Source organism: Callorhinus ursinus, unplaced genomic scaffold, assembly GCF_003265705.2.
Source record: "Callorhinus ursinus isolate GAN/ISIS: 27379988/994484 unplaced genomic scaffold, GSC_fseal_2.0 scaffold30, whole genome shotgun sequence".
NCBI classification, from domain to species: domain Eukaryota; kingdom Metazoa; phylum Chordata; class Mammalia; order Carnivora; family Otariidae; genus Callorhinus; species Callorhinus ursinus.
Window position 1 is genome coordinate 15,496,805 of NW_027397092.1, and position 27,913 is coordinate 15,524,717.

The following is a 27,913-nucleotide window of genomic DNA, read 5'->3' on the forward strand; positions in this document are numbered from 1 at the left end:
ACAGTGTGACTTTCAAACCAGGACTTTTGATCCAGGCCATTTTCCATGTCAATGGAACAAGAAAGCTATAGAGCCAATTAGCCTCACTCTAACACACCAGGAGGGTGGATTTTTAAGGCTTTAAGTTTCAAATTCATGGGTTTTTTTTTTCTCCCCCCAAAGGAATTTTTCAGATAAGCTATTTTTCCTAAAATGAAGAGAGAGTCATTTTGATGGAAAAGACAAACTAGTGCCATTGACCACTTGGAAATAATTTACGATTTTAAAATGAAGGGGATGAGGGGCAGGGTGGGCGCCTAGCTGGCTCAGCTGGTACACGTGACTCTTTATCTCAGGGTCACAAGTTCAAGCCCCATGTAGGGCGTGGAGCCTACTATAAAAAAAAAAATGAAGGGGACAGGGAGAGAGAGAGGGAAGAGACAGCTAGGGAAAAATGAGAACAAACTCTTGAAAAGGGAAATCACAAACCAGCTAAATCCTATAAATTCACATATGGACAACCATTCAGAAGTAAACCCATCTTGGCTCCATGTTAATCTGGGTAGTGCACATGAATGGCTTTGGCTTTTTTTTTCTTTTTTTTTTTTTTGGTAGTCATCACAGAAGTTTATTAAGCTCTCACTTACATTTACATTAAAAAATAATTAAGTTTAAACTTAAGATATAGAAAACACTGTAATTAGTAAAAATATGGAAAGTCTAGGTCATCCAGTAAACAGTTACTGAAATTTTAATTAAATACTTGGGAGCGCCATGCCCAACAGGCTGTTAAAAATATGTATCTCTTTACTCTCAAGGGCTAAACTGAGAACCAAGAGAGAATCATTTCCCAACTCCTCTGTCCCCCCTAAAATTTTCAACCACTTATCACCTCGGTGTGCTCATGAGCTTTCTTGCTGGCAGCTGGGGGCTGCAGGGTTGTTCAGGGTTGAACACAGCCTCATGCTGAGATGGGGTGCAGGGGCGGCTGCAGAACATACATGCAGATGAATTCATTTCCATGGTTACACACCAATAATTACATTTCCTTTTTAAAAAAGAACTCCACATTTGAGCAGTGAAAAATTTTTGTTTTGGGTTTCTGCAGAACTCTCCTGAACTCATTTTCTACTTAATGGATTTATACTTTAAGTTAGATGCAGCATGACTTTCACTTCAGAAAGGACTGGTATACATGTTAAGATAAAATTTCATTCTTTGGAGATGAGGGTGGCTACCCACCCAATCACAGCCTCCCTGTCCCAAAGGACCGATAAGAAAACCCATGGCAGCTTCATTTGGCCTTCCAAATCAGCTGACTGCAGTATCTTCCTTCCTAACTCCTCAACCACAAATGGCTTCCTATCCCACTCAAATGGAGATCGACCCTACATTGCACTGGTGCTACAGATCAAGTTCATCTCTATACGGATTAAGTGTATCATCCTGTAAAGATGACTTCAGTCTGGTCAGACCAGAGACAGTTTAATGGCCTCAAACATAAACATCCGCTAATGACAGCTCCCCAAAACAAAGAAAACCACAAAACTTCAAATAATAAGTTACTTTTCAAATACACAAGAATATCCTTGGTACTGGCAGACATTTTTGAATTTGTCCGTTAACCCAAGCTATGGCTTGGAAAAACTACTAAACTACTATCTTAAAAATAACTTGTTAAAGAAAAATCTATACTGATATACATAGGGAGGACTCTGAGTTTGAACCTGTTCTAGTAACTGTGGTCCCAAGGCAGGTCTGGTGTGCGAAGTGAAGACTGGTTTCCAGGCACAACATCCATAGCTGAGGAAACTGCATCTGCAAGGATTCAATAAGAGGAAGCATCATTTGGGGCTAGGTCATCGCTCAGAGTACAGGGAAAGAGACCTCTGGGTCAGCAGCGGCGGCAAGCTGTTCGTTGGCAACAACGGCCTGCGGAATCATGAGGCGCTTCTGCCCACTCCTTCCTCGATGGCTTTCGGTAAACTTCAAGCAGGTCCTCCAAAGGTTACACTGCTGAGACCTGTTCATTTTCTGAAAACAGTAAGGACACCATTAAGTGGTAGATGAGGCTTATTAATAAAGATCAACTTAAAATCTAGTCACCTGCTTAGAAAATTAGTCACTCTCAACAAAGAAATCCTCTCAAATACCCCATCAAGGCCCAGATTTTATTACAACATTATGAGTGCTGATGGCACTGTGGACTGACAGACGGCAATGCCCTACCCGCTTCCTTGTCGCTTCATTACTGCTTGAAGGGATAGAATTTCATTTATTTTTAATAAAGTTGCCCCAGCTGCAGTCAGTCAAGAGTTCCACTGGTAAGAGGAGCTATGCCAACAGCATGATTTCAGGTAATGAGGCACTTTGAAGTTTTCATGCCTTAACGTAAGACGCAGCTCCACTAAGGTCAAGTGCCTCCTCTCAAAATGACTGTATCAGACTGAGCTGCTGTTGGTCAGATAGAAGAAGACCCTATGTGAGCAGGAAGAAGGGTACTGGGCACACAGAAATATGCAGGTTACTCCATTTAAGATATATACCATCATACTGAGGGATTTTTTTTTTTTTTAACAGAGATTGCTAAGGCATTTAAAAGTAAACATTAATGACTATATGAAATAACAGAGTAAACACCAATTCATGTATTCAGCAATTCATTTAAGACCCATTAAGGTAGTTTGTCAACATACCATCTGCTTCGCTATCTGCATCAGTCACATCTGCTAGTTTAGGATTGGACGGCTGCAAAATATGCCTCTGAGGCTGAGTTACAATCCTCGATGGAACACAGGCCACGGGGCTGCTACCGAGGGAAGCTGGTGGCCGTCTAGAGAGGCTGTCATGCATCATCTTTGACCTCTGCACTGCCACACTATAATCTGGAGGTTTTAGGTGTAGGTAGGGTCCTTCCTTTAGGTCCGCTAAAGAAATCCCCATGTATCCTGGAGGAGTGGGAGGTGGCTCCCTATACCTATCCTCCTTCTTGGGTGAGGTGACACAGTACACTGGCATGAAAAACAAGCAATGGAAATGTTAATGGAAAATGTAAGAAATGAAAAAAAAACATACTGAAACTTATTACAATGACAAAAGAGAACTCAAAAATAGACTAAACAAATATATTTGAATACAGTGACAGATTAAAAATATAATATTTAAAACAATATTTAAACTTGTTTTTCAAACACATAAATCACATTAGGTCTTATAAACAAAACTAGAGTGACAGAGAGTTGAAAGAAGGGGCACGGTGACAAGTTCTCCTCTGCAGTGGAGCCCCCCCAATTCAGAGACGGCCGCCTGGTTCTTCAAGGACACCAGCCCTGGGGACGACATGGTCAGAGACATTCTTATGTTCTGCTGACTGGGAGGATTTTAGCAGAAATGACATCTGGACCGTCCACCCTGTCCCTGAGACATGAACCATTGCTTTATGGTACTCCTGCGGAAACTACCTGTCGGTCCTGCCATATCAACAACATGAACTTCCCGGGTACAGAAGACCTAATTCCTTCAAGGGACCTACTGCTAACTTCTGATCTGTGACCAAGTGAAAAAGAAAAAAAAAAAAAGCCATAATTTTAGGAAATCCATCTTAAGTTTCTGTGATTTTCAGTGCACATTCAAAATAACTGTGACTTTAAAAAAAAATATGACTTAAAATCCTTTTCCCTGCATTTGTAGACCATGAGACAAAGGCAAAGTTTCAAAAAGCTTCAGAAATAGGTTCAAGAAAGCAGAAGTTCCATGAAATTAGACCAATTCCCAGGACCTAAGGGACAAAAGGCTGTGATGACCTTGCTGATTGATGTAACTTTTAAAACACAAACACTACCTACATATGGGCAGAATAAATTAAGAAGGACCACTGATGGGGCGCCTGGGTGGCTCAGTCGTTAAGCGTCTGCCTTTGGCTCAGGTCATGATCCCAGGGTCCTGGGATCGAGCCCCGCGTCGGGCTCCCTGCTCGGCGGGAAGCCTGCTTCTCCCTCTCCCACTCCCCCTGCTTGTGTTCCCTCTCTCGCTGTGTCTCTCTCTGTCAAATAAATAAAATCTTTAAAAAAAAAAAAAAAAGGACCAATGATAATTCTAATGTTAACTCCTTTTTTAGACAACAAGGTTTGTCCATACTGAAACTTCTACAACTGTACCAGCAAAATCTGCAATGGAGTATCAAGGTCCTGCTAAACGATTTCCATTCCCACCTGAGAGGATGGGGCAGGGACAGGATGGAGAAGTCAGCAAGACCAGTAAGACAAGAATGAAGAATTTAAGCCCAGAGTCATCTATAAATGAAATCAAAGATTTTTAAAAATCTAGTTTCCTAATTGGACAGGAGATTAATTTCATATCCTTGCATACACATGTTTAGATACCCATATAGCAGTTACCCAGAAGGATTTAATAAAAAAATCCTTGGAAAAAAATCCTTGGAAAAAAATCAACAAGCTAAAAACCCCAATCTATAACGCAACTTGACAAGTAAAAATGTACTATAAATGTGCTATAAAAATCAGCACATATTTCACATTTTTAGTAATTTAAATTGATTTCATGAATATGTTATACAGTTGATTCAAAGTACAGTCATTCCATATAAATAGAAAAGCAGGGGCTATTATATCTAAATATTTATGTAATTCAGTGAAGAAATGAAAAAAATGTACTTGATGGCTAAATACTAAAAGGATACATACAACAAAAGCTGGGTGTGGTCAGAATGGAACCTACAACAGGAGTTGGCATACCCATGGACGTGTGCTAGGAGGGTATACTGAAAAATATTTTGGACTTCCTTTTTTATCACAATTTTCCTCACTTTTATTACTTAAAAATGTCAGATTCAAAGTTTCTACCATGTATACACAGCAATTGTGGTCCAAACAATTTATGAGGTGACAAAGAGAATAATCCCTTCGTTAGGACTGCATGGTAATACAATCTTTCCTCAATGAAACCAAAGAGATCTCAAAAACAAAACACAAATGAAACTGTTACCTTAATTAATTACCTTCATACCAGCCCTTTCATTTTAATAGGCTTGAATACCTGCCCCCAAACCCTTGATAAATCATCAACTTTTTGAAAATAATTTGTTTGTGGAGGGCAGGAAGAGAGGCTGGAGAAGAAATATTTCCAAGAGTAAAATTTTGGGCCAAGATATCCCAATGCCACTTTTTGCCACTTAATCTCTAAATTCCACAGATACGACAGGGAACAAAGAACTTACCAATCAGGCCCTTTTCTGTACTTGAAGTAACAGTTTTGTAAACTGGGTCAGTGCCATCCTTGGGGTCCAAGCCTTCAGAGGACTCAGGTGCGATGCTCTCCAACACTCTCCGTTTAACTGTCCCATAGTTTGGTTCATGTGTATCAGACAGAGAACTGGAGGAGGCCCAACTCTGTCTCATCTGATTAGCCTCTAGGTTTCCTTTACATTGACCACAAGTTCTAGAACAGCCTTTAGGGCAGGAATAGGGCTCACAGTCAGGGGGTTCAACTTCAGCAATGGGGCCATCCAAATGGGTATGTCGATAAGAGTTCAAAAAATCCCAGCCTTTTGGGTTTGGAAGGCTTTGGAAGTTGTCATGGGAGCTGCTTGAACAGGAAGTCCAACTTCCACGACCACTATCCGCTGCTTCTAAAATGACGTGTTCATGAGAAATCTCTTCATTACTCAAAGAAGAGGAGACAGCTAAACTCTTGACGAGAGATGGCTTTGACAACGTCCACCTAAAAAATTGGGGATATACAATTAAAAGTAATTTACTGGCTTACTGGAAAAACCTTCTTCTGTCCAATCCAAGTATTACTGCCTACAAAAGACTACAAAACATGCATCATAAGTGTTCAATGCCAAAATAATCTTGTGAAAAAAAAATGACACCGTAATCAATTAATCTCCACTATTAATGTTCATACTTAGCTAGAAATATACATGGAAGAAACTCAAATACTTAAGCTAAGTTACCTCAGAAATTTTTCCTGAATTGATTTTAAATGAAAATGAAAAATGAGGTTTGAAATGAATAAAATTAAGTATACGTTTTCATTCTTGATCAACATATTGCTAGACTCTACATGAATACAGAATAAAGAATTCTCAACTACCTGTTCTCAACCATGTTTGGTTTTTCAATGTAACTCTGAGGTTAGCCTAATACAGTGCCAAGTAAACAGTAACTTCTCCAACCAACTAACAACCGTAAAATGAATGTTATTATTTATAGCAGGGGCCCCCAAATTAGGGCTCAGGGGCCAAATTCAGCCAATGGTATGATATGGAGGAATGGCATGTATGGAGCAAAGCATGGTATTTTACATTTTAAAGAGTTTAAACAAAACGAAAATATTCCAAAGAATTTGAGAGTGAGAAAAATGTACTCTGCAAAGCCCGAAATGTTTACGATCAGCCCTTTACCCTCCTCGTCCCCCACTGGCCCCCCCAACAAAAAAAAAAAGCTTACAAACCTTTCATTTACAATTTAAAGCAGGTGTGGGCAAACTACAGCCCAAGGCCAAATCTGACCCTCAGCCTATTTTTGTAAGTAAAGTTTTATTGGGACACAGAATGCCCATTTGTTTATGAGTTGTACTGTCTAAGGCTGTTCCAGAGCAAAAACGGTAGGGTTCAGCAGTTGCAACATGGAATTCATGACCTGCAAAGTCTGATATTATTTAACTTTTAGAGAAAGTTGGCTGACCCTTGGTCTAGAAAATCATAGTTTAAAAACCTTTACAAATTTGCTAATACTTCACTCTATCCTAATTTTTTCATATTAAAGAATACCAGATTTAACAATCATTTTAGAATCAATTTTCTCAAAGATTTCCATATTGCCTGATTCTAAATAGAAAAATACAGTTAACTTTAAGAAAAACAAAAACCAAAAAACTTTGTGGACTTCTGCTAGCTGATAATTCTTACTCCCTAAATCACACTTTCAGATCAGGGACTGACCCCTAGTCCCCCAACCTGTCTACAATGGGTACAGCACTGGGAACACCTCCCATTACACAATCTTTTTGAGCATTCTCTAACTTAATAGCCACAACACAAGAACCACATCCTCCTAACAATAGCACATTCACTGTGAGCTCTTATTAAATTGAAAACATACATGACAGAAAGTTACTTAAATTCATTTTTTCTTTCCTTTTTTTTTCAAAGATTTTATTAATTCATGAGAGACACGGGGCAGGGGGGGCAGAGGCACAGAGAGAAGCAGGTTCCCCACTGAGCAGGGAGCTCAATGCGGGACTCAATTCCAGGACTTTGGGAACACGACCTGAGTTGAAGGCAAATGCTCAACCATCTGAGCCACCCAGATGCCCGAAAGTCACTTAAATTCAGTAAATACTTTAAAAATGAACACCCATTCATCTTTCAAACTAGCACTTATTTGCATACTCAAGACAGAAGATGCATGCTTGGCCCTCATATTATTTTATGGATCCCCTTGCAACCACCACACGGGGACAGGGATATCATCTAAGGGCAAGTTGGGGAGCGCGGTTTGCAGTGAGCGGCCACTTGGCTTGGGTTTTGTGGTATGAACAGGGGCAACTATATTTACCCAGGGCCAAGTTGAGTATGATCTCCTATCCCTGAGGAGTGTTCTGTCTTTTCCAAAGGCCCAGTGGACTCAGGGACCGCCACAACCTGTGAAGAACACCGTTCATCCTGCAGAGCTGTAGACATGGAGTCAACAGAACAATTGCTCACGATGCTGGATCGTGAAGAAATTTCACTATGGCTGGAGTCAGACAAGTTGTCAGATTTAGCTGACGGTATAAGTGTATAACCTGAACAAGAGAAAACAAGTGATTAAACTACAAAACAAGGAATCAGGGAGGGGATATGTGGTCAGGGAGAGGATGAAGAAAAACAAAAAAGAGTAAGCAGCAATCTCATTTTCCATCTGTGTAGATATAATGATGCCAATTCCCTAAACCCACTCCCCTACATATCCACTCATCCATCTACCTAAACTGTACCAACCCGACTCCAAATTCAAGCAATACGAAGTCGAAACCCAGTACTACTTAGGAAACTAGTCCAAATGTATATCTGCCCTGGGCTCTCACATAGCTACAAACATTTAATAAAATAAGAAGGCATTAAATGTATTTCAAAATATTAAAAAGCAGACATCTTGAGTTTCTCAACTTCTTTTTAATGCTGTGCCCCCTTCTTGGATTAACATAAATATTTCATGGCCTGATCTGAGTGTCTAGGATACCACCTGGAGGTAAGGGTGGGTGAAGGAGTCAAGACTCCAGAGAAAGAGTAGTATTTTTGCTTTTTACACTACATATACTTACCTCAGATATTCTGCTTATGTCACCTAAGGAGTCTTGCCCCAAGTTGAAAGCAATTATTTTCATATTTTTAAATAAACTGTGTCAGCTATAGATTTGATCTTATACCTGGTTTCCTTTTTCTTCACCAACTTTACAGAATATTGCATTAAACAGCAGAACTGACACATTTATAAACATGTGTCATGAAAATAACAGCATCTGCCTGTTTTAAATTGTTCTATGATTTACTGCACAGCACATACGGCAAGAGAGATTTTCTTTTCCATTCTCTGGAATAAATGGGTGGAGATGGAATGATGTAGAAGCATCTAAAAATAAATCTGCAGCATGACAGTTAAATGTACATAATGTCTATTTTGATAACTGTTAGAAAAGCAAACTTATTTAGAAATAAAAGGAAATGCCATAGTAATCCCAACAAGGAGTAGGTCTCAAAGAAGCAAACAATTATTTTCCTTTTCAGTGGAAAAATGAGGTTCATAGGTAAATGACCATTAGGACAATCCTGAAAAATCTCATTAAGAAAAACTATAGGCTTTATATACACATATAACTCAAGTCATCAAAGAAAAAATTTGTTGAACACTAACCACATTAAGTAGTCCCAGTAACTATATCAGAGAGAAAAATGAAGAGCCAGAATACGGGTTATTTCTCTGTGGCTTATGGGGCCCTCAGGCACAGGACAAGTTGAGATAAGCCAGGGTTTTGATCTTCTCAACATTGCCATTTCTCAGTGCCCTATTTAGGAGGTGATTGGTCAATTTTCAAGAGGACCAAGAAAATGGATTTGGTAAATTAAAAACAAAAACAAAATATAAAAATTCTTCCTTGAAAGAAAAAAAAATCTTTGCTCTTTTAACCTGGGGCATACACTTGCTTTACTGTTTTAAAATTAAATCAGAGGGGGAGACAAACCATGAGAGACTATGGACTCTGAGAAACAAACTGAGGGTCCTAGAGGGGAGGGGGGTTGGGGGATGGGTCAGCCTGGTGATGGGTATTAAAGAGGGCACGCGGGGCGCCTGGGTGGCTCAGTTGGTTAAGTGACTGCCTTCAGCTCAGGTCATGATCCTGGAGTCCCAGGATCGAGTCCCGCATCGGGCTCCCTGCTCGGCGGGGAGTCTGCTTCTCCCTCTGACCTTCTTCCCTCTCGTGCTATCTCTCATTCTCTCATTCTCTCTCTCTCTCTCTCTCTCTCTCTCTCAATTAAATAAATAAATAAATAATCTTTAAAAAAAAAAAAAAAAGAGGGCACGTACTGCATGGAACACTGGGTGTTACACCCAAACAATGAATCATGGAACACTACATCAAAAACTAATGATGTAATGTATGGTGATTAACATAATAAAAAAATTACATCCCTATGTCTGTTAGATCAGTGTTTCTCAATTACAATCAATTCTAAGAATGACCTGGAAAGGTTACTAGTACATATATTCTTGGGCCTCTTTCTGGCAATTTGAATTTATGAGGTTCGTGGTAGAACACAGTAATTGTATTTTTAACAAATTTCCAAATGATTTTTCATTTGCTATGTCAGACTATCTCCTTTTCCTGTCTGAATCAGAGATTTATATGAAAAGCAAATGAAATAAAAAGTATATGTGGACAAGATACAGTTTCTTGCCTTCTTTTTCCTTTAGCTTGTAAAGTAGTTGGAGTAATAAGAGCAATAAAACTCTCTAAAGCAAAGGTGGTGATCAGATCATTACTGGGGGTTCTAATGCAAAAGTAAATACTGATTTCTAAAAAGTACCTCTACTTATTTCATTCACAGACCCAGCCGCTATCAGCAGGAAATAAAGCCAACTACAGAAAAGAAGAGTATAAATTTTACTCACATTAGTAAAATAACATGTACAAATAAGGCACTTTAAATAAATACGACTTTGTTGCTAGAGTACCTTTAATACTAATCATGAAATGCCTATAAATCATATTTTACACTAAGTTGTCTGCCTAAACTTTGATAAATAACTTAAGCTACATTTACATTAATAAATGAAAACAAGTTTAACACTAAAATTAAGTAAGGATCTCCGTCAGATTGTCTTTCTCCTTTTAGACTTGAATCGCAGTTTAAAGCAGTTTAAAATGTTACGGTTGCCTCCGCTATTTGAATTGAAGATGTCACTCCCTTTCTCATCTTTGATGTTGCTTCTAACATCCTTCACTTTCTCACAGCTTTCTGTAGCTTGATGGTGATTTGCGTCCTCTTTTTTGCTGTTGGCTAGTCTCTCCCTTGAAAGAGTTCTTTCCCTAAATCTTCTAAACAGGGATGTCATTCTTTTTCTGGCTGTGTTCTCACAACTTGTCCTGTCTCTATTCTCCTCAGTGGCCTTCTCGGTCCTGTCTGTTCTCTTGGCTGTGCTCCTGGTAATCTGAAGGATTTTCTTTTGCAAGTAAACCCCACCTATTCCGGGGCAGTTCTGGCCACTGATCTTGGTGCTGGACTCACGGGGAGGGGATGAGGAAGGCCCTGAGAGGCGTAGCAGGATGCTGAGATCAGATAGGATACTGCCAACTGGAGGGAGAGATGCAAAAACCCTGTCATGGTCAATTAATTCTTTCCAGTTAATCACAATTAGCCTGGTTTCTATTATAGAACATTTCACTATTAAAAAATTCAAACATTTTGACAATATTGGAAAAATTGAAATCTAGTAACGTATTTTTTAAAGCACAGAGAGTCTACTATATAGCATAAACACTGCAGTCATTGCAAGACAGAACACAGGAGAAAAATTACCTTAATCAGAATAAGCTGGTAATAAAATATTGTTGAAAGTAAATGAAGCTTGTCATAAGGAAAAATATGACAAGAGTATGAGGTAACCAGAATTATTTCTCAAAAATTACTATGTCTAGAATTTTCAGGCAGATTCTACTAAGAAAAAGCTTGGTAAAAACCATACAGGACACATAAATAGTAAATAAAATGTAAGTATTTATAAAGCACAATTTCTGATCCTGTTTATCTCTAAGGGGAAAGGTTGCCTTCTGTTAGCACAGGGGAAGATGAAGGTTAAGGCTGCCTGATGTCTCATTTTTTTAAAGTTCTTATTTAAAAAAAAAAAAAAGTTCTTGCTTATTTAAATTCCCCTTATGAAAAACATGAAGATAGGCTTATTTCCTTAAGTGTTAGGAAACAGAATTCCGAAGTTCAGCAAGAACCTAATAATGTACTCTTAGTTTAATAATATTTTGGAGGGCACATGGGTGGCTCAGTCGTTAAGTGTCTGCCTGGGGCTCAGGTCATGAGCCTGCTTCTCCCTCTCCCACTCCCCCTGCTTGTGTTCCCTCTCTCACTGTGTCTCTGTCAAATAAATAAATAAAATCTTTAAAAAAAAATATTTTTGTTCAGTTACAGACTACTGGCAAAATCATGTCTATGGAAAATAAAAGGAAATATAATAACTGGTGGGGTTTTGAAAGGACATATGTAAGAACAATAAAAAAGTTTTAAAGAAAATAATTTCTTCAGGTTTCTAAGGATCCTAAACATGTTTATGCCAGTCTCCTGAAGCTATGAATGTCAAAGTCAATTGCTGACCACATGATGAAAGTCAAAATGGCAAAAAGACTTCTCGATTCTAGTGGTGGGGGTGGATTTTCCTTTGGGAATGAGAGCAATGGGGAAATTCTTCTTCTCATAAGTCACATTCAGGCAAGAACACCATATCCAATTCAACTAGTTTCCTGGTTAGAGAATTGTCTATAATGGGACCTCTAAACAGCTTCCAAAAGGTGTGGACCGTGTAAAGGTGTTCTTGATAGAGTGCTAAGAGCATGCGGCCACTGTTCATCAGGACCATGTGTGTGACAGGATCCCCCTCTGAGATCTGGTAAGGGACACTTCAGATAGGATCATGCAGACAGGAAAGAGATGAAACAGATCTGCATGCCTCACAAAATCATATATGAGCTACATACCACAAGATCAGAAACCTGTGTTATATAATCATACCTTAATATTTACTGCTTATATGACCTATTTAATTTCTACTACTCTTTTCTTAGTAAAATCTGAATGAAAATTCTAGCTAGTCTTAGCTATGTGAAGGGGGACAGGGCAGGTTCAATGAAGCTATGTTACCCTGGGGTGGCAGCAGGGAAAAAGACAACACACCTCAATTTACTAAATACTTCTCATCTATCAGGTTTTATAAGTATTATTTCCTTTAATTTTGTATGAGGCCCCTAAAAGAGTTGGTCTTTGTCTCATCTTACAGACAGGAAACCTGACCTTAGAAATCAGTTGGGCGTAGTTACACAACTATAGTGGGGAACAGAGTCAAAATTCAAACTCAGGTCTGACATCATTTACCACATCACTGCCACAAATGTGGCAGCGAATAAAAAGGAACCCTCAAAACTGAGATGAAACTCAGAACATGAGAGCTAAGGAAAGCTCTGGAAGTTTCTCCTTCCTGCTAGAATTCATAAGGTTGTCTTCGCCAACCCCATGTGCCCTCCTGTATTGTGATTATTTAAACACATTAATTTTCTTTTACATCTGTGAAGATGAGGCTGGAACTAAAGCATTTTTTTTTTTTTAAACCAGGCTAACAAAGTGTGGAGGGGCCAATGTAAGAAATATACACCCTTTAAAATGCTACACGTGCAGCTACCATGAAATGGCATTTGCATGCACACTACTAGTCAAGACAAAGGCTTCATTCTCAATTATGAAAACAAAGGTCAATGAGCAAGACAGATTTCAGGTATTTTACCTCAAGAGGTCCTATGTATGATATAAAATTCATAGGAGTATAGATTATTTTAAATCCTGATTACTAAAGGTAATAATACTCCATTACTAAAAAAAGTAATGTATCAACCTAAACATTTCTTTCCCTAAATTTTGTAGTTGGTTAAAACCAGTTTCTTGTAGAAATTCTTATTTTAAAATACTCCATAGAAACATTTAAGTAATTGGAAATTTGTGTAACAACATCAAGAATCTGCAGAGAATGAAACAACTGTGACTATTGCCTTCCTCCTTATCTATGCTTGTCCACTGACAAAGGGTCACACTTTGAATACAAGAGTCCTGGTTATATGATGCACAATACCTGGAAAGCATCTGAATAATGCAATCTAAAACATGTAAGTCCAACAAGTCTTAGGAGTTACATGTTTCTTCACTTTCTATTATCACTATAGATTGAAAAGCAAATTATGTGCCACCAAGTGTTGTTTGGTGTAATCAGGATGAGCTTAGACTGTTACGTCTTACCTTTGCGAGGGGAACCTTGAGGAGATGCAGGAGGACTAGAATGTAAAGATGATGCCACAGAGATCGTATCTTCTGGATGTTTCTTACCACTTGTTTCTTCAGTTGTTCCTAAAACTTTCTGAGGTAAATTTGTATCTAAAAATAAAACCCAAGAAGCAAATAAGCATCACTTCACAATTAAAATATCTGTAGTGGCCCTGAAGTACTACGTAACTAAAGCCATGAACACAATGGCTAGAGTAGTTAACTGAAATGTATAAATGACAAACAAACAGGGACTACATGACTGGCTAATGGCATACAAAGATTCTCACCTCCAGGTTATTTGTTCCAATTCAGCTAGTCAGCACGAACCAGATTATAATAGTTCTCTGTTGTTTGTTTTGTGGTGTAAGGAAAACTGAGTTAACAGTCTTAGTGTCCCAGCCCCCACAAATGACACACTTGTTTTGTTGCAAGTCTTAACAGAGAAGGCTGCCCTCTAGAGGTGGCCTCTCCAAGTCAGGGCGAGGCACGTGGCGGAGGCAGTGTGGGGATGTTGGCACTGTCACTACCTGGGGTGCAGCTGTGCTGTGGGGGCACAGAGGAGGCTGCAGGGCTGCCACGCCAGCCCTTTTCAAGAGCACTAAATTCACACTACAGGAGAAAAGTAGACAACAGAAACAATCATGAATTTATGGGAAAAGAGTATGGAACCCCCTGGAAACATGCTGCAAAGTTCTATCTTTACTCTTGTCCAACTGCTGGTCCTATACAGCATGCGCCAAACTTAGCAATGGTTTCACCACCCTAACACTTTTGTATTTATCTTCTTTAGGAGATGTCCAAGAGCTACTGACACTCTTTTAATCAGTAAAGTGAGCCCAACTTTGATGGGCCTTTGTCATAGTAGCAAGCAGCCCTTTCACACTGAAGACATTTAAATCACAGTATATTCACACTACTCTTAATTAAGTGCTATTTTAATATAACCGTATTCAGCATATAAATAACAGCCATATTACACCAAGCAGAAAAAAGGTCTATTTGGAACAAGTAATACTACCTTTTGGGTGATGACATCCAAGTAAGAAGCCAGATCAGGATTTGTCTCATTTCGTACTCCTAACCAGCAACTTGATAGACTTCACCAATTTTGCATCTAATTACCTCTTCATTTCCATAACCATCAAACTAGTTCAGGCTCTGAGCAACTTTCAGTTAATTATTACATCAGCTTTCCATTGGACTCTCTGTCTGAAATCTTACTGCACTCCCTACTATAGTCCTTCACCAATATAAAACAGACCATAACCTTCCCCTGCTCAAATCTCTGCAACAGCTACCCACTGACAACTCTCCTTTGGCACGCCATGTTATAATTTCAGCATGCCTAGGACCTCACTTCTCGTCATCCTGGGAGGTTGTTTAATATGATGATTAAAAGCAAGGACTTTAGAGTCTGTTAGCCTGGGCCTAACTCCCAGCTCCATTACTCCCTGGTGTGTAAAGTGTGTAAGTTACTGAGAACCTCTATGTTTCCTCAGTAGAATGAGAGTATTAGGTACCTTACAGGGTTATTGTGAAGATTAAATGAATATAACAAACCTAGTAAAAACACTCAGAATCGTGTCTGGCATTCAGAGGGTGCTCTGTAGGTAGTAGCTTTAATTATTATTCTCTCAACACTTTCTGCAGCTCTGCACTCAGAGGCAGCACAATGCCCATAGCTCCTTGTAGATCCCAAGCTATTCTTCTGCCTGAAGCGATTTCTCTGCCATCTCTGCCTAATTACCTCCATCCTAATCAACCTTAAGACTGCTTAGGCGTTACCTCCAAAAAGTCACCTCTGAAGCTCTATACTTAGCTCTGTGTGACCCTAAAAGCTTCCCATCTTTTGTTTTTTTTTTTTAATACGTTTTTATATGTACATATCCCTGGCATAATAACAAACACATTATACTTATATTACCGGTTTGTATGTCTATAGCATCAGAGTGAAAATCTGGCAAGGGAGGGGACCCTTTCTTATTCAACTTTGGCTCTAAAACAAAATCAAATAATTAAACTCACAGACTTCTACTAAATATGTCCTAAATATAATACAGGGGGCTAAGTAATAATGTTAGGAACCAAACTGAATCTAGCTTCCCTTCCACATGGCCTAACAAAGGGGCAGGAAAAAAACACAGGCTATTCTTTATACACTTTACAATCTCTTCTTGTCTCCTAAGTTTTTCAGAAGTGATCATTAATGAAAAAACAATATACATTTTTAGAATAAGCAACCTCATTCTCATAGGGCGCATGTGCATTAGATAACTGTGCCATGCACCTCTGAATGCAGTAAACTCTTGGTACCTCAGTGTAGTGCTATAAGGTTTTCTGTTGATGTGACTACAGAAATTCCAATACCAGCATTTAAAATATGTACGCTGTCAACAGACCTACACGCAAACTGAAACCTTTTTAAATTCATGAGTGATGATTAAATTATACAAACTACACTAGCTCATCTGAGCATTTACATTTGCAAGGATTTTTCAGTCTAACTCCCCTGGAGATTTTAATTAAATCGATGCACTAATAATGGTGAATACTCACTCAATGCGGTAGGGTCTTTGGCTTGTCCCTTCTTCCTGATCGGGTGCAAATTAACAGCTGGCACTTGGAGCACCTGGCTTACTCTGTGGGGCTGATGCAAATGTGCTTTAGCTGTTTGGCCTGCCGATCTCATAGGCACTGGAGACATTTCTGATGATTTGGCTGATTTTTTATCACTTAAATTCTTGGTCACTAATAGAACAGAGTAAGAAATATGTAACTGTGTGCTTTTTAAGAGAATGTTATTACCAGTGACAATAATAAATGACTGCATTAAAACCATCTATTTTTTTTTTAAAGATTATTTTTTATTTGAGGAAGAGAATGAGAGAGAGAGAGAGAGAGAGAGCATGAGAGGGGGGAGGGTCAGAGGGAGAAACAGACTCCCCGCTGAGCGGGGAGCCCGATGTGGGACTCGATCCCGGGACTCCAGGATCATGACCTGAGCCGAAGGCGGTCGCTTAACCAACTGAGCCACTCAGGCGCCCAAAACCATCTATTTTTTAACACAAAAGATACAACAGATTAATCTTCCTGAAAATAACTTCATGTAAGTATTATGGCCTATTAGGTCCTGCAAGATCAGCATCAGGCCAATATTTGCCTCCCTAATACCACACACTCTGCAGCAACTAGATGAGATCCCTTATTTTCTCAAGTCATCCTGTACCTTTTCTTCACAGCACTGATAATTCTAACAATTCAGTTACATGTGCGATTCATCAATTAATGTGTCCCCCTAACCAGGCTCTTAACATGAGAGTAAGGATTGCATATCTTGCTCACCACTATGGGTATTTGCTGAGCAAGTGAAATTGTTTCAATAGTTACATACAGGAATACCAGAGAACTGTTTTATAAATTCATGGTTAGAGTATTTGACAGTAAATGTCAGAATTAAAAACGGAGAACTCTGACTTAAGAAACAAAAAGCTGCCGCCTTTGTATAAAATCAATACGGTAGTCCAGAGGAAAGAACTTTTAATTCTTCAGTTATTGTGGTTTCAACACAGGTCCAATCTCAGTACTCCATGATGTATTTGTTTTTAACATCAAGATAAAAGCCAAATTAGCACGTTTAACAAGACCCAGCACAGCTATAAGAGTTATCTATCATGCTTTTATTATGAGGGCCTAGAGTGTATTTTGAGTGTTAAGAATTAGGAAACATCTCAGAAGTCAAAACAAAGGGACTTCTGTGCAATAATGTGCAGTGACTCCTCAAATGCTTGAATCTAGGCAATTATCTCACCTTTGGGTTCAAGCCATGAAATACACCTTCCCCCTTCTCTTAATACTAATCAATTCTCAACCGACATCTTATTTTAACTGCTGTAGTACAAAGAAAAAAACCCAAGAGACCACTTTAAATATAGATGACTGCCCAAACCCAACCAAATATATACTGATTTATTAGGAAGAACAAAATTCTAAAATTTTTCTCAGCAATCTACTACTGTATAGGCTTGGGATTTAAAAATCATTTGAAAAATGATTAAAAATAAGAATATTTAAATGCTTAAAAATCATTTATGCAACAGAAATCAAGTAAAGACTCTCAAATCAAATTAAAGGAATACACACTGAATTAAACTCACAAAACTTAAAAGTCCTACAGGTTTACTCGTTTTAAATCAGTATTAAATATGTGGTAAAGGACACCATTTAGTGTTATAAGACAGATAAGTCTAGATGGGTGTAAGAAAAGTATGCAGGTGTGTGTGTGTGTGTGTGAGGGAGGGAGGGCGAGAGAGAGAATGGATGCAGAGTAGATATGTGGAAACATTCTGGGCCCCACATTTTAACAATGAGCCAGGCGCAGAAGAGATTTTTATGCTCTTGAATATCCCAAATCAGATTTAGGGAACAAAAAAAGCAGATAATGAAAACAAAAGATAAAATAAACATTATTTCTGCTTCTGTCCGATGAAAGGTTAAACTGTGTTCCATAACTGTAAAATGATGAGGGTCTATGTTGAGTTACTTGGGGAAAAATAATTTCGATGATCATGCAAAGCAGGGTCAGAGTACTTTAATAAATTAATTATGTATATGGGCTTTGAACAGTAAAACATGAATAAATTTTAAGATTCTGTACACTTTTTCAATCTTTACTCCTTACATGTACCATTTTCACATGGCTGACACTCTTCTTAATAGGTCACAGGTAGTAAAAAATTTTCCTAGATTACCTTCAAACTCTACATATGTCTACTATTTTTAATGGCCATGTACTATTCCTTGTATTGATAAGGAAACAGTGTGCTTGACTATTCTCGAGCATTTTAGTATCTGCATGATTTTTCATCGGAATACATTCTGCAACATCTTTATATAAACAGATTTTTGGGTGCATTATCTCAAAGGAATAACAACCCCAATACTGGACACCTGACACGTAGCTGTAAGGAGTAAATAGCAATGTGTGTGAAGTGCCTAGCATGGTTGCTGTATACAGAAAGCTCTCAATGATTACTAGGTTTTATTACTTCTTTCTCCTAATTTAATAGGATTGACGTAGAATCACAGAGATAAAACATACTGTCAATCCTTAAATTTTACACGCTCAGGCAAACGGGAGATCTAGAATGAAGAGAACCTTGCTCAAAAAGTAATAAATGACACTCAAACTCTGTCTTCATCCTTTACAGAAAGTGTTTGTTCCATCATACTCTATTCCTATGGGTAGAAGTGTCCAAGGTACTGTTTTTATAATAACATTTACCGAATACTTGTTACTTTGTACTTTAAAATCCACTGTCATATCTGAAATTTTTAAATCAGTATGTGGTTTTATGTCCACTTTCTCTTTTCTACTCTGGGTCAGCCCATGATGACTACCATTTCCGCCTATCAATTAGGAATACAGAAACAGAAAATGTGAACCTCCCCCAGCTATATTTCTGTCAATAGTTTATCAAGTTCTAGACATCCTATTGGAATTTTTATTGGCATAACATTTAATTATATATATACATAAAATAATATCCACTTATAATTTAGTCATCTTTTTTGGTTGTCACAGTGTCTTTTACCATTTTTGATTTCTGCTTTTGTAACTCATCATTTCCTTGGCCCAGACACATATAATATTCTGTTGTTTGTACAGGTATTCTCAGCTTTTAGAAGTCTGCATTATGCCATTTCACTTTTATGAAACACCTGTGTCAATACCAGTTTTCACGAGCCACAAATTTTTTTTTTTATTAACATATAATGTATTGTTTGTTTCAGGGGTACTTGTCTGTGATTCATCAGTCTTACACCATTCACCACGCTCACCACTGCACACACCCTCCCCAATGTCCATCACCCAGCCACCCCACCCCATCCCTCCCACCCCACTCCACTCCAGCAACCCTCAGTTTGTTTCCTGAGATTGAGTCTTTTATGGTTTGTTTCCCTTTCTGGTTTCGTCGTTTCATTTTTTTCCTCTCTTCCCCTATGATCCTCTGCCTTGTTTCTCAAATTCCACATATGAGTGAGATCATGTAATTGTCCTTCTCTGACTGACTTATTTCGCTTAGCATAATACCCTCTAGTTCCATCCACATTGTTGCAAATGGCAAGATTTCATTTTTTTTTTAACCACAAGAAATTTAAAGAGGTTTCTTGCTTATAGACACAGTGTGAACACCATGCAGAGTAAAATCAACAAGCTATTTTCCCAGAAACTATAATCAGCACCTGAATATCAAACCATCATAGCTTTCAACTGGGTCTGTGCACATCTGTGCTTTATCCAGATTTACTTTGTGCATCCATTAGCTAGGTATGTCTTAAGGTATCAGAAAAGCTTAAAAGAGGTTATTTTGGGGGGTTTGGAAACACTCGAATTTTTTTTCATATAAATTCATGGTAATTGCTTCTTCCCTTTATGTCATTTTGGCTTATGAAAGGTTTCATAGGAACGCTCCACTTAGGAATAGTGGGGGAAACCTGCACGTAACTTAAAAAAAAAAAAAAAAATTGAGAATAGGCTCTTCTTTTCTCCATCACATCAATATTAGAATGCGCCTGACTTTCCTTGTTTTACCTTAGTTACTGACACCTATGATCTCTGAGGGTTTCTTTTTTTTTAAAAAAGATTTTATTTATTTGAGAGAGAGAAAGAGAGAGAGGGAGGGAGGGAGGGAGGGATAGCACACACACACACAAGCAGGGGGAGCAGGAGAGAGAGAAGCAGGCTCCCCAATGAGCAGGGAGCCCGACACGGGGGCTCAATCCCAGGACCCTGGGTTCATGACCTGAGCCAAAGGCAGGTGCTTAACTGACTGAGCCACCCAGGCGACCCTCCCTAAGGGTTTTAATTAAATTTCTTGGATTTTCTAGTTGGTAAGTTATATTATCTGTGAGATTTAAAGAAGGTAAAAATTTCACTTATTTTTATTCTTCATTTAGTGGTGAAGGTAAAAATGTTCTCAAACAGAAGGGCTCCTCTATAATGTTCCAGTTCTTGTAAGAAGACTTTATAATGATTTTTTAAAGAAGAACTCTTTATCTCTCAATTTCCTGCACAGGGTAATCATTAAGAATGGATGGTATTCAGTATCTGGTTAAGAGATCACTTGATGCTTGGGGTATATTAGAAATCTTTTGTGAGTGAAAGTTAATTTTCATGGGACTTCAGTTTAACTCTAGAGAAATAAACTTCTATTCTGTTCTCTTTTACATTAAGTGAAACCTTGTACGTACAGGTACCATAGGCAGGTTCCCACTGCAATGACATCATCTGAAACTTTTCCTCATCTGTGTCTACATCCAGACTGGAAAGATACTGCTTCACTTTTCTTGCCATCTGGGCATCCTCGTATAGCTTCTTGGCATTAAGTAGAGAGCTGCGACGTGCCCTTTTTTTGTGTGCACCTCCTTGAACATCCAGCATGTTCGAGTTTGTGCTGCCTTGGCTCAGTGACCTGTAGGGAGATGGGGATCACAATGAGCGGCAGTAAAGATAAGAATTACACATGGCAGACTGAAGATTAAAAGAATTTTGTTCTGTTAATGCTATTGCATGCTGATGCAAATGAGTTAAAAGATGAAGAGCATTAATGCAAAGTAATATGGCACACATGGCTATGTTCTGAGTTTTAAGATTCCGCAAAGTGTAGAATTCAAAAGAATAAGATAACAATCTCCCCTTTCCCCACCCAAAGCAATGAATTCCATCAGATCTGTTTGTGCCTATGCAACCCACGGCAAAACTATGACAAGTAAACTGGCTCAGAGGCCATCCACACTCTGAAGATATGGCAAGAGCATGTGTCACAAGTGCATCCTCAGCCAGATCTCTGCACCAGGAGCTTCTAGAGCAGCTCTGCTTGTTTGTGCTGCTTTGAGCATACCACAGCCATCACCATTCCTGTCTATAGCAGGCCCACTCTGAGTATGCTAGCCAATTTTACCAGTAAGCGGATCTTGGCCAAAATTCGAAAAGAACAACCAATAGGAAAAATAAGCATTTATACTCAATTCAATATAGTTAGAGACCAGAAGTACAATAGAAAGCTACTCAATCTTCCATTCACACACGAATGGATTAAGCAATATGTGGATCTAGGACTGACTATCTGGGACTTGGGACCTTTCCTTGCAATGCCTCTGTGATGGAACTGCAAGCCAGGCAGAAATACAATTCAAACAAGCTAACGCTTCTCCCAACTCTCCTCTTTTTGGCAAACCTCACTCTAGAATGACCACATCAAGAACCAATGGAAAACAGGAAATGCAATGCTATTTGTCCTTTCTAATGAGGCTAGAAATGCAAGGTTCTTAAATGATTTTTATTCCAAAATAATAAAGCTATCTATGGGTTTTCTAAATTACCCTCATTTTAATCCCCAAATATTCTAAATAGACCACAACCATAGAACAATTTGTTCTTCAGTGCTCACATACTATTTAAAACAAGACACCAGAATCCTAATGTTTTCTTGGTAAATTAAGTGAAACAAATTTTTAAGTGTTATAGTATTTTTTTCTTTCACTATTTTAAGATCTTTGGAATAGAATGTGCCTTACGTTTGAAATCAACTTTTGATTGCTACAGGTCAGGCAGAAACTGTGACAAGGTTACCACTAGTTTCACACACAGAAACTTCAAAACTTGCAGAATGGTTGGGAAGAAAATCCAATGACATTAGTGAATTACGCTTTCAATCTCCAGTAACCAAATGATTATAAGGGAATGAATCTGACAAGTTCAACAACATTCCCAAAGCAGCAGTCAAAAGGAGGCTAGCTCTAAGTATCTGTAAGCCCAAGCCAAGAGTCCAGCACCAGCAGCTTTTACTTCTTTAATGGCTTAAGAAATAATGCATTACCAACACGCTTGATGGCACAAAAGAGAATACTGTGCAGGGTAAAAAAAACTCCCACAAACTAGTCACTCAGAAGACTCATATTCTAAATACAAAGAAGTCTGAGATGTAAATAAACCAATTTCATTTGCTCACATTTTTCTTTTAATGGATGCAAAAGGGTGTTATGTGATAAAAATACATATCTAAGTTCACATAAGAGCTTTTTTAATAAAGTAAAAAATATTCAGCGGTAAGAAGGCAGTGAAGTAATTTTTCTTAGTGGTACATCAAATAATGGTGTGTCCAACAACTGAAGATGTCTTAGGTTCAAATAAATACAGTAAAATCGAGGGCCAACTTTTAGGAGCAAATTTTAATACGAATATTTTAATAAGTTTTCCTTCGCTGGTATAAAAAAAAATGGTGTCTACAAATCTAGAACACACAAAATTCTAATAACTAATAACACTGTAATAAATGACAATAAAATGTCTTCTAAACTCCTTCCAAAACAAAAACCACCATGATGTAAGAATAGAAATACTTAGCATCTGCAAAAGCATCATACAATGCAACCCTAAAACTGAACAATGAATATGTTACTTAAGTCATTCAACACCCCAAATTCCCACTAGGATGTACTGACCAATATTCTTCTTCCTAATAATAATGCCAGGAACCAATTTCTATTTTCGGTGAGAAGAACCAGAAAAGACCAAGACATAAATGTGGAATACAGAAGAAAACACATGAGAAACACAAAGAGAAGGGAGAACGTAGAAGGAAATTCAAGTTCACCAAACTTCAACAGAAAATAAGATCACAAATAAGACAAGACTCTAGTTCAAGTTAAGTGGCTCACAAAAAATCTTTCTGTCATGTAATAAGAGCAACTAACTTCATGATTCACTATAGTCCTAAAATAACAAAACTCTTCATTCACAAAAACCAACTCTTTCTTCACCTAAAAATGAAAGGGCTACATAGATGATTTATAAGGTCCTAAACATTCTATGATTCTAAATAGATATCAATGTAAAAGCAGAGATCTGAACATACCTGAACAAAAAAAGGTGGCAGTTTCTGATTGTATTAGGGTTTTTTTTTTTTTTTTTGCTTTTTTTTTTTAAAGTCAACTCTACTCCCAACTTGGGCTTGAAGTCACGACTCCAAGATCAAGAGTTGCATATTCTACAGACTGAGCTGCCTAGGCACCCCTGGTTGTATTACAGTTTTAAGAGAGAAAAGGGAATCTCTTATTAAAAATGTTATATTATGTCTCATGGTATTAGTGGCTCTGATGAATTAAAATCATCTTCTATTTCAATTATTTACTACTAACTGAATTTTATAGTATAGTTTGGATAAGGGCTGCCTCTTTCTGGAAAACTAATTGTAACATAACCTTTTATAAACAAACTTCATTTTTATTGCATTTTTTAAAAAATAAAATATGGCATTTAGAGAAACTTTTAAAAGTAGGCTCCACATCCAATGTGGGGCTTGAACTCTGACCGTGAGATCAAGAGTCACATGCTCTACTGACTGAACCAGCCAGGCACCCCAAAGTATGGCATTTGAGAATAAGAAAATGGCGTGGACTCTGGAATTAGACTACCTGGGTCTCAATCCACTATTAGTGAGCTCTAAGAATTTAGACCAGTCTATCTTCCCCATCTGCATCATGGGAATAACAGTATTTATCTCACAGGGTGGATGGAGAATTCAGTAATTCATTTAAAGTGCTTAGAACAATATATGGCACATAGCAAGCACACACCAAATATGTACTATCATCATCATTTAACTGACCCTGCTAAATTAAAATCTGTAAGGGACTTATGGGACATCAACAATGGCAAAGAAAAGTGGGGGGGGGAAGCTAGTTCTATCACTACTTTCACCTTGTTAGCAGAAGGCATTTGTCAGGAATGTAGGTTGACAGGGTTAATAGAACGCATGCTATTTTATGTGCGTGCATTAATGAACAGGATGCAGTATATGTTAAGAGTCGTACAATCTTCATTTCAGTTGCATTCATCTCTACACTTACCCCAGACTCCGCCACCTCTTCTTCCTGTAAGCAAGAGCCACAAACATTGAAGCATGGGTTTGAATAGGAAAGCACAGAAAAAAGACAACAGTTGAGAGTCAGAGAAACTATGGAGACAGAATAGAACAGAAAAATTTTACCAAGAAAAAAACGGTAGTTAACAGTAAAATGACTTTAATGGAATGCAGAGGGGTAAAATGAATTATGATATGTACCGAAGGCCAACAAACCCACAATATTCTTTAAAATATTTTTTTAGGCTAATTATATTTCTAATATTGAATCCTTATCATAGGCTTATGTAATAAGAAACTTAAGAAAAAACATGTACTTTCTATAAATTGTGAATTTAAAGTTTTTAGGGAAGGAAACCTTAAATTAAGGAAGAGAATTTCTGAATATTTTTTTGAAAGGTTTTGGGCCACTCATTTAAGTGACAGGATGAAATTACAAGGAACATAAAGATTTATGTCATTTCTAATGGCAGAAATTTCTGACAAGGCACTTTACAAGAAATGTTGACCAGCAAATCGACTTAAAGCTTAAGTAAAACTATAGCATCAGAATAAAATACTGCATATCCTTATACTCCAATTAGACCAAATAAAGATTGTTTATTTTTATTTATTTTTGCTCCCCACCGGCCTCAGTGTGTCAGGCCTGCACCCACTAAGCTCCAGCTGCAGGTGGCCCAAGACTCTGTTTTTCAGTCAGCAAACTGATTACTGTTAGAAGAGGTTACTTTGTCCACACTAGATAATATACACCACAAAATGGACAATTATTTGCTTAAAGAAAGAGTACATTTCAGTACTGGCTGACAAAGAAAATGGATTCAGGAAAATTCAGTCCATTTCTATTTGTCCAATCTAATTATAAATGTTTCCTTTTCCCCTACACTATATTCTACTTAACCCAGGCCATTCCACATAAAACAGCCAAGTTTACTAATTTCCTCCTTAGGTTTTTCCCTTTGCTCTTTTTTGAAGCACAGCTGGTACTAATTATTTACTGGTCTGGTAGGGGCACAAATTCATTATGTCTCAGGAACAAGGCTGCTAACATAAAAATGGAGGTCCACATAAGACAACAGGGAGCGGTGGGACCACTGGACAGAAACATGCAACAAAAGCAAAAACTTAAAGAAACAAACAAACAACAAACCCTCCTCCAGGTTTGCTTTGGTCCCTGGTTCTTAACTGTTTTCTGCTTCCAAATTGTTGAGCAACAATGTATCTCATTACAGGTAGTGTTTCTTAAGGGCAGAGTGGGATGGCTACTGAAGAGGACAGGTGACACAACCCTCCGGCCGCACTCTGAAGATCTCTACACTACAGCAACCACTGGATCAATTCCTTACAAAAACAGACTCCTTCAACAGTAATTGAAATAAGACAAAACAAAAAACCTACCCAAACACACACTGATTCTTTAGTTACAAAAACTCCACCTCTGATTTTTAAAGAAACAAGTGTTTTTATTTCCTTCATAGACCATTTTTTTTAAGCCAAAAGAAATATGCCTGCCTTTGTTGATATTTCATTTTGAAAAGTCTTATGTACTGAAGCTATACACATAGGCCTGGAAGAAAATAAGTCACCTAGATTAAAACCCCAGTATCTATTTACCCTGAAAATTATAAAAATTACTGAGAACAGCTTGACAACATGCTTTCTGTAAGTTTTATATAGTCTGAGAAAGACTTTATTATATTAAAAATAAATTTTAATAAAAGCATTCTTAGAAGTGAATATGGAATACAAATAACATCTTCCATTTCTATTAATGATGGAACATGCTTAAATTTGTGCTTTCTAAATTCTGTTAAAGTACTTAAATAAACAGTAGTACTATGGCTTGAGGAAAAGAATATATTTTAAAAGAATAAAGTATGACTTAAAGAGAAACAGAACTTAAAAATACTCAGTAAAAATAAAAGACATGTGCAGACTAATACTTTACAAATTAGGTTGAAAACCAGATAAAAGCATCCATCCTCTGTGATAACTTCAGTAAGGGTCAGCAATTTTCTTCTATTAGTTATTGAATGTAACAATAACAATACAGAATTATCCACATACTCAAAAAAGTAATACAGAACCAGGGTTCAAATCTCAGCAAAGTACATAATACTGGTCAAGTTACCTAAATGCTCTGAGCATCAGTTTTTTTCAAATGTAAAAGGAAACCCCACACCACCTACCTTTAAGGGGTACCGTGACAAATGATAACTTGTGACTGACCTGTGTAAAGCATGTCATACAGTGTATAACAAATGGGAGATGGTTAATAAATGATAAATATTTTTGCTGTATCACTTGATGCCACTCTAACACTTTTACACACTTCAATGCCATACCTCTGTCGAAACATCATAGCTGGGTCCATGTTAGCAGAAGTCATTCGAACAACTTGCCGGATTTCCTTGGCAATCATTCTTAGCTTCTCAAAATTCACTAAACCATCTACTTTGGAGTCATTCCCTATGAAATAAAAGCAATTCTTTGGTTCTCAACATTAAAATACCTATAAAGGTAGCAGAAGTCAAGTTTTTCTTGGGAGCACAAATCAGAACCTTATCGGGGCGCCTGGGTGGCTCAGTCATTAAGCGTCTGCCTTCAGCTCAGGTCATGATCCCAGGACCCTGGGATCGAGCCCCGCATCAGGCTCCCTGCTCAGCAGGAAGCCTGCTTCTCCCTCTCCCACTCCCTCTGCTTGTGTTCCCTCTCTCGCTGTGTCTCTGTCAAATAAATCTTTAAAAAAAAAAAAAGAACCTTCTTTATCAAACTGCCACTTCTGTTTTGTTTTTTGTTTTAAGGGTGGGGGGTGGAAGGGGCAGAGGGAGAGAGAGAATCTCAAGCAGGCTCCATGCCCAGCACTGAGCCTGACTCGGGGCTGGATCCCACAACCTTAAGATCATGACCTGAGCTGAAATCAAGAGTCGGACCATCAACCGACTGAGCCACCCAGGTGCCCCGCCACTTCTATTTTTAAGAAGCGTATATACAGGGGCACCTGGGTGGCTCAGTCATTGGGTGTCTGCCTTCGGCTCAGGTCATGATCCCAGGGTCCTGGAGTTGAGCCCCGTATCAGGCTCCCTGCTTGGTGGGAGGCCTGCTTCTCCCTCTCCCACTCCCCCTGCTTGTGTTCCTACTCTCCCTATCTCTCTCTCTCTCAAATAAATAAATAAAATCTTAAAAAAAAAAAAGAAGCGTATATATACGATTCAACTCTGCTCTCAGGTAATGAGCTACTGGAAGGAATTCTATTCCAATGGGAGCAATGATTACGAATAAGCTACATAGCTTCTGAAACCAATTTCAAGGTGTTATTACAGGCACACCTGTAAAATGTGCACCTCCTTAAATCTTCTCTGTAGATGCTCAGCTCACTCTCAGGCAGGTACCTGCATCTGCCCTT

General features: G+C 38.2%; 1 protein-coding gene across 9 annotated transcripts in view; it reads right to left on the bottom strand.

Moving 5' to 3' along the window:
• Nucleotides 1-125: 125 nt before the first annotated feature.
• Nucleotides 126-27,913, bottom strand: part of RAPGEF6 (Rap guanine nucleotide exchange factor 6) — a 195,020-nt gene continuing 167,232 nt past the window's right edge. For 5 of the 9 annotated variants that reach the window (XM_073878621.1, XM_073878620.1, XM_073878622.1 and 2 more), the window contains 9 exons: nt 26,853-26,976; nt 24,494-24,517; nt 20,834-21,054; nt 16,139-16,330; nt 13,556-13,690; nt 7,563-7,791; nt 5,216-5,718; nt 2,676-2,990; nt 126-2,013 (listed from right to left, as the gene is read on the bottom strand). In XM_073878621.1, coding sequence (XP_073734722.1) covers nt 1,988-2,013; nt 2,676-2,990; nt 5,216-5,718; nt 7,563-7,791; nt 13,556-13,690; nt 16,139-16,330; nt 20,834-21,054; nt 24,494-24,517; nt 26,853-26,976 — 1,769 coding nt within the window. In that variant the 3' untranslated portion in view covers nt 126-1,987. Of the gene's footprint in view, nt 2,014-2,675; nt 2,991-5,215; nt 5,719-7,562; nt 7,792-10,136; nt 10,841-13,555; nt 13,691-16,138; nt 16,331-20,833; nt 21,055-24,493; nt 24,518-26,852; nt 26,977-27,913 lie in introns of those variants that run through there. The other 4 variants (XM_025860756.2, XM_073878623.1, XM_073878626.1 and 1 more) reach the window with 4 other exon arrangements.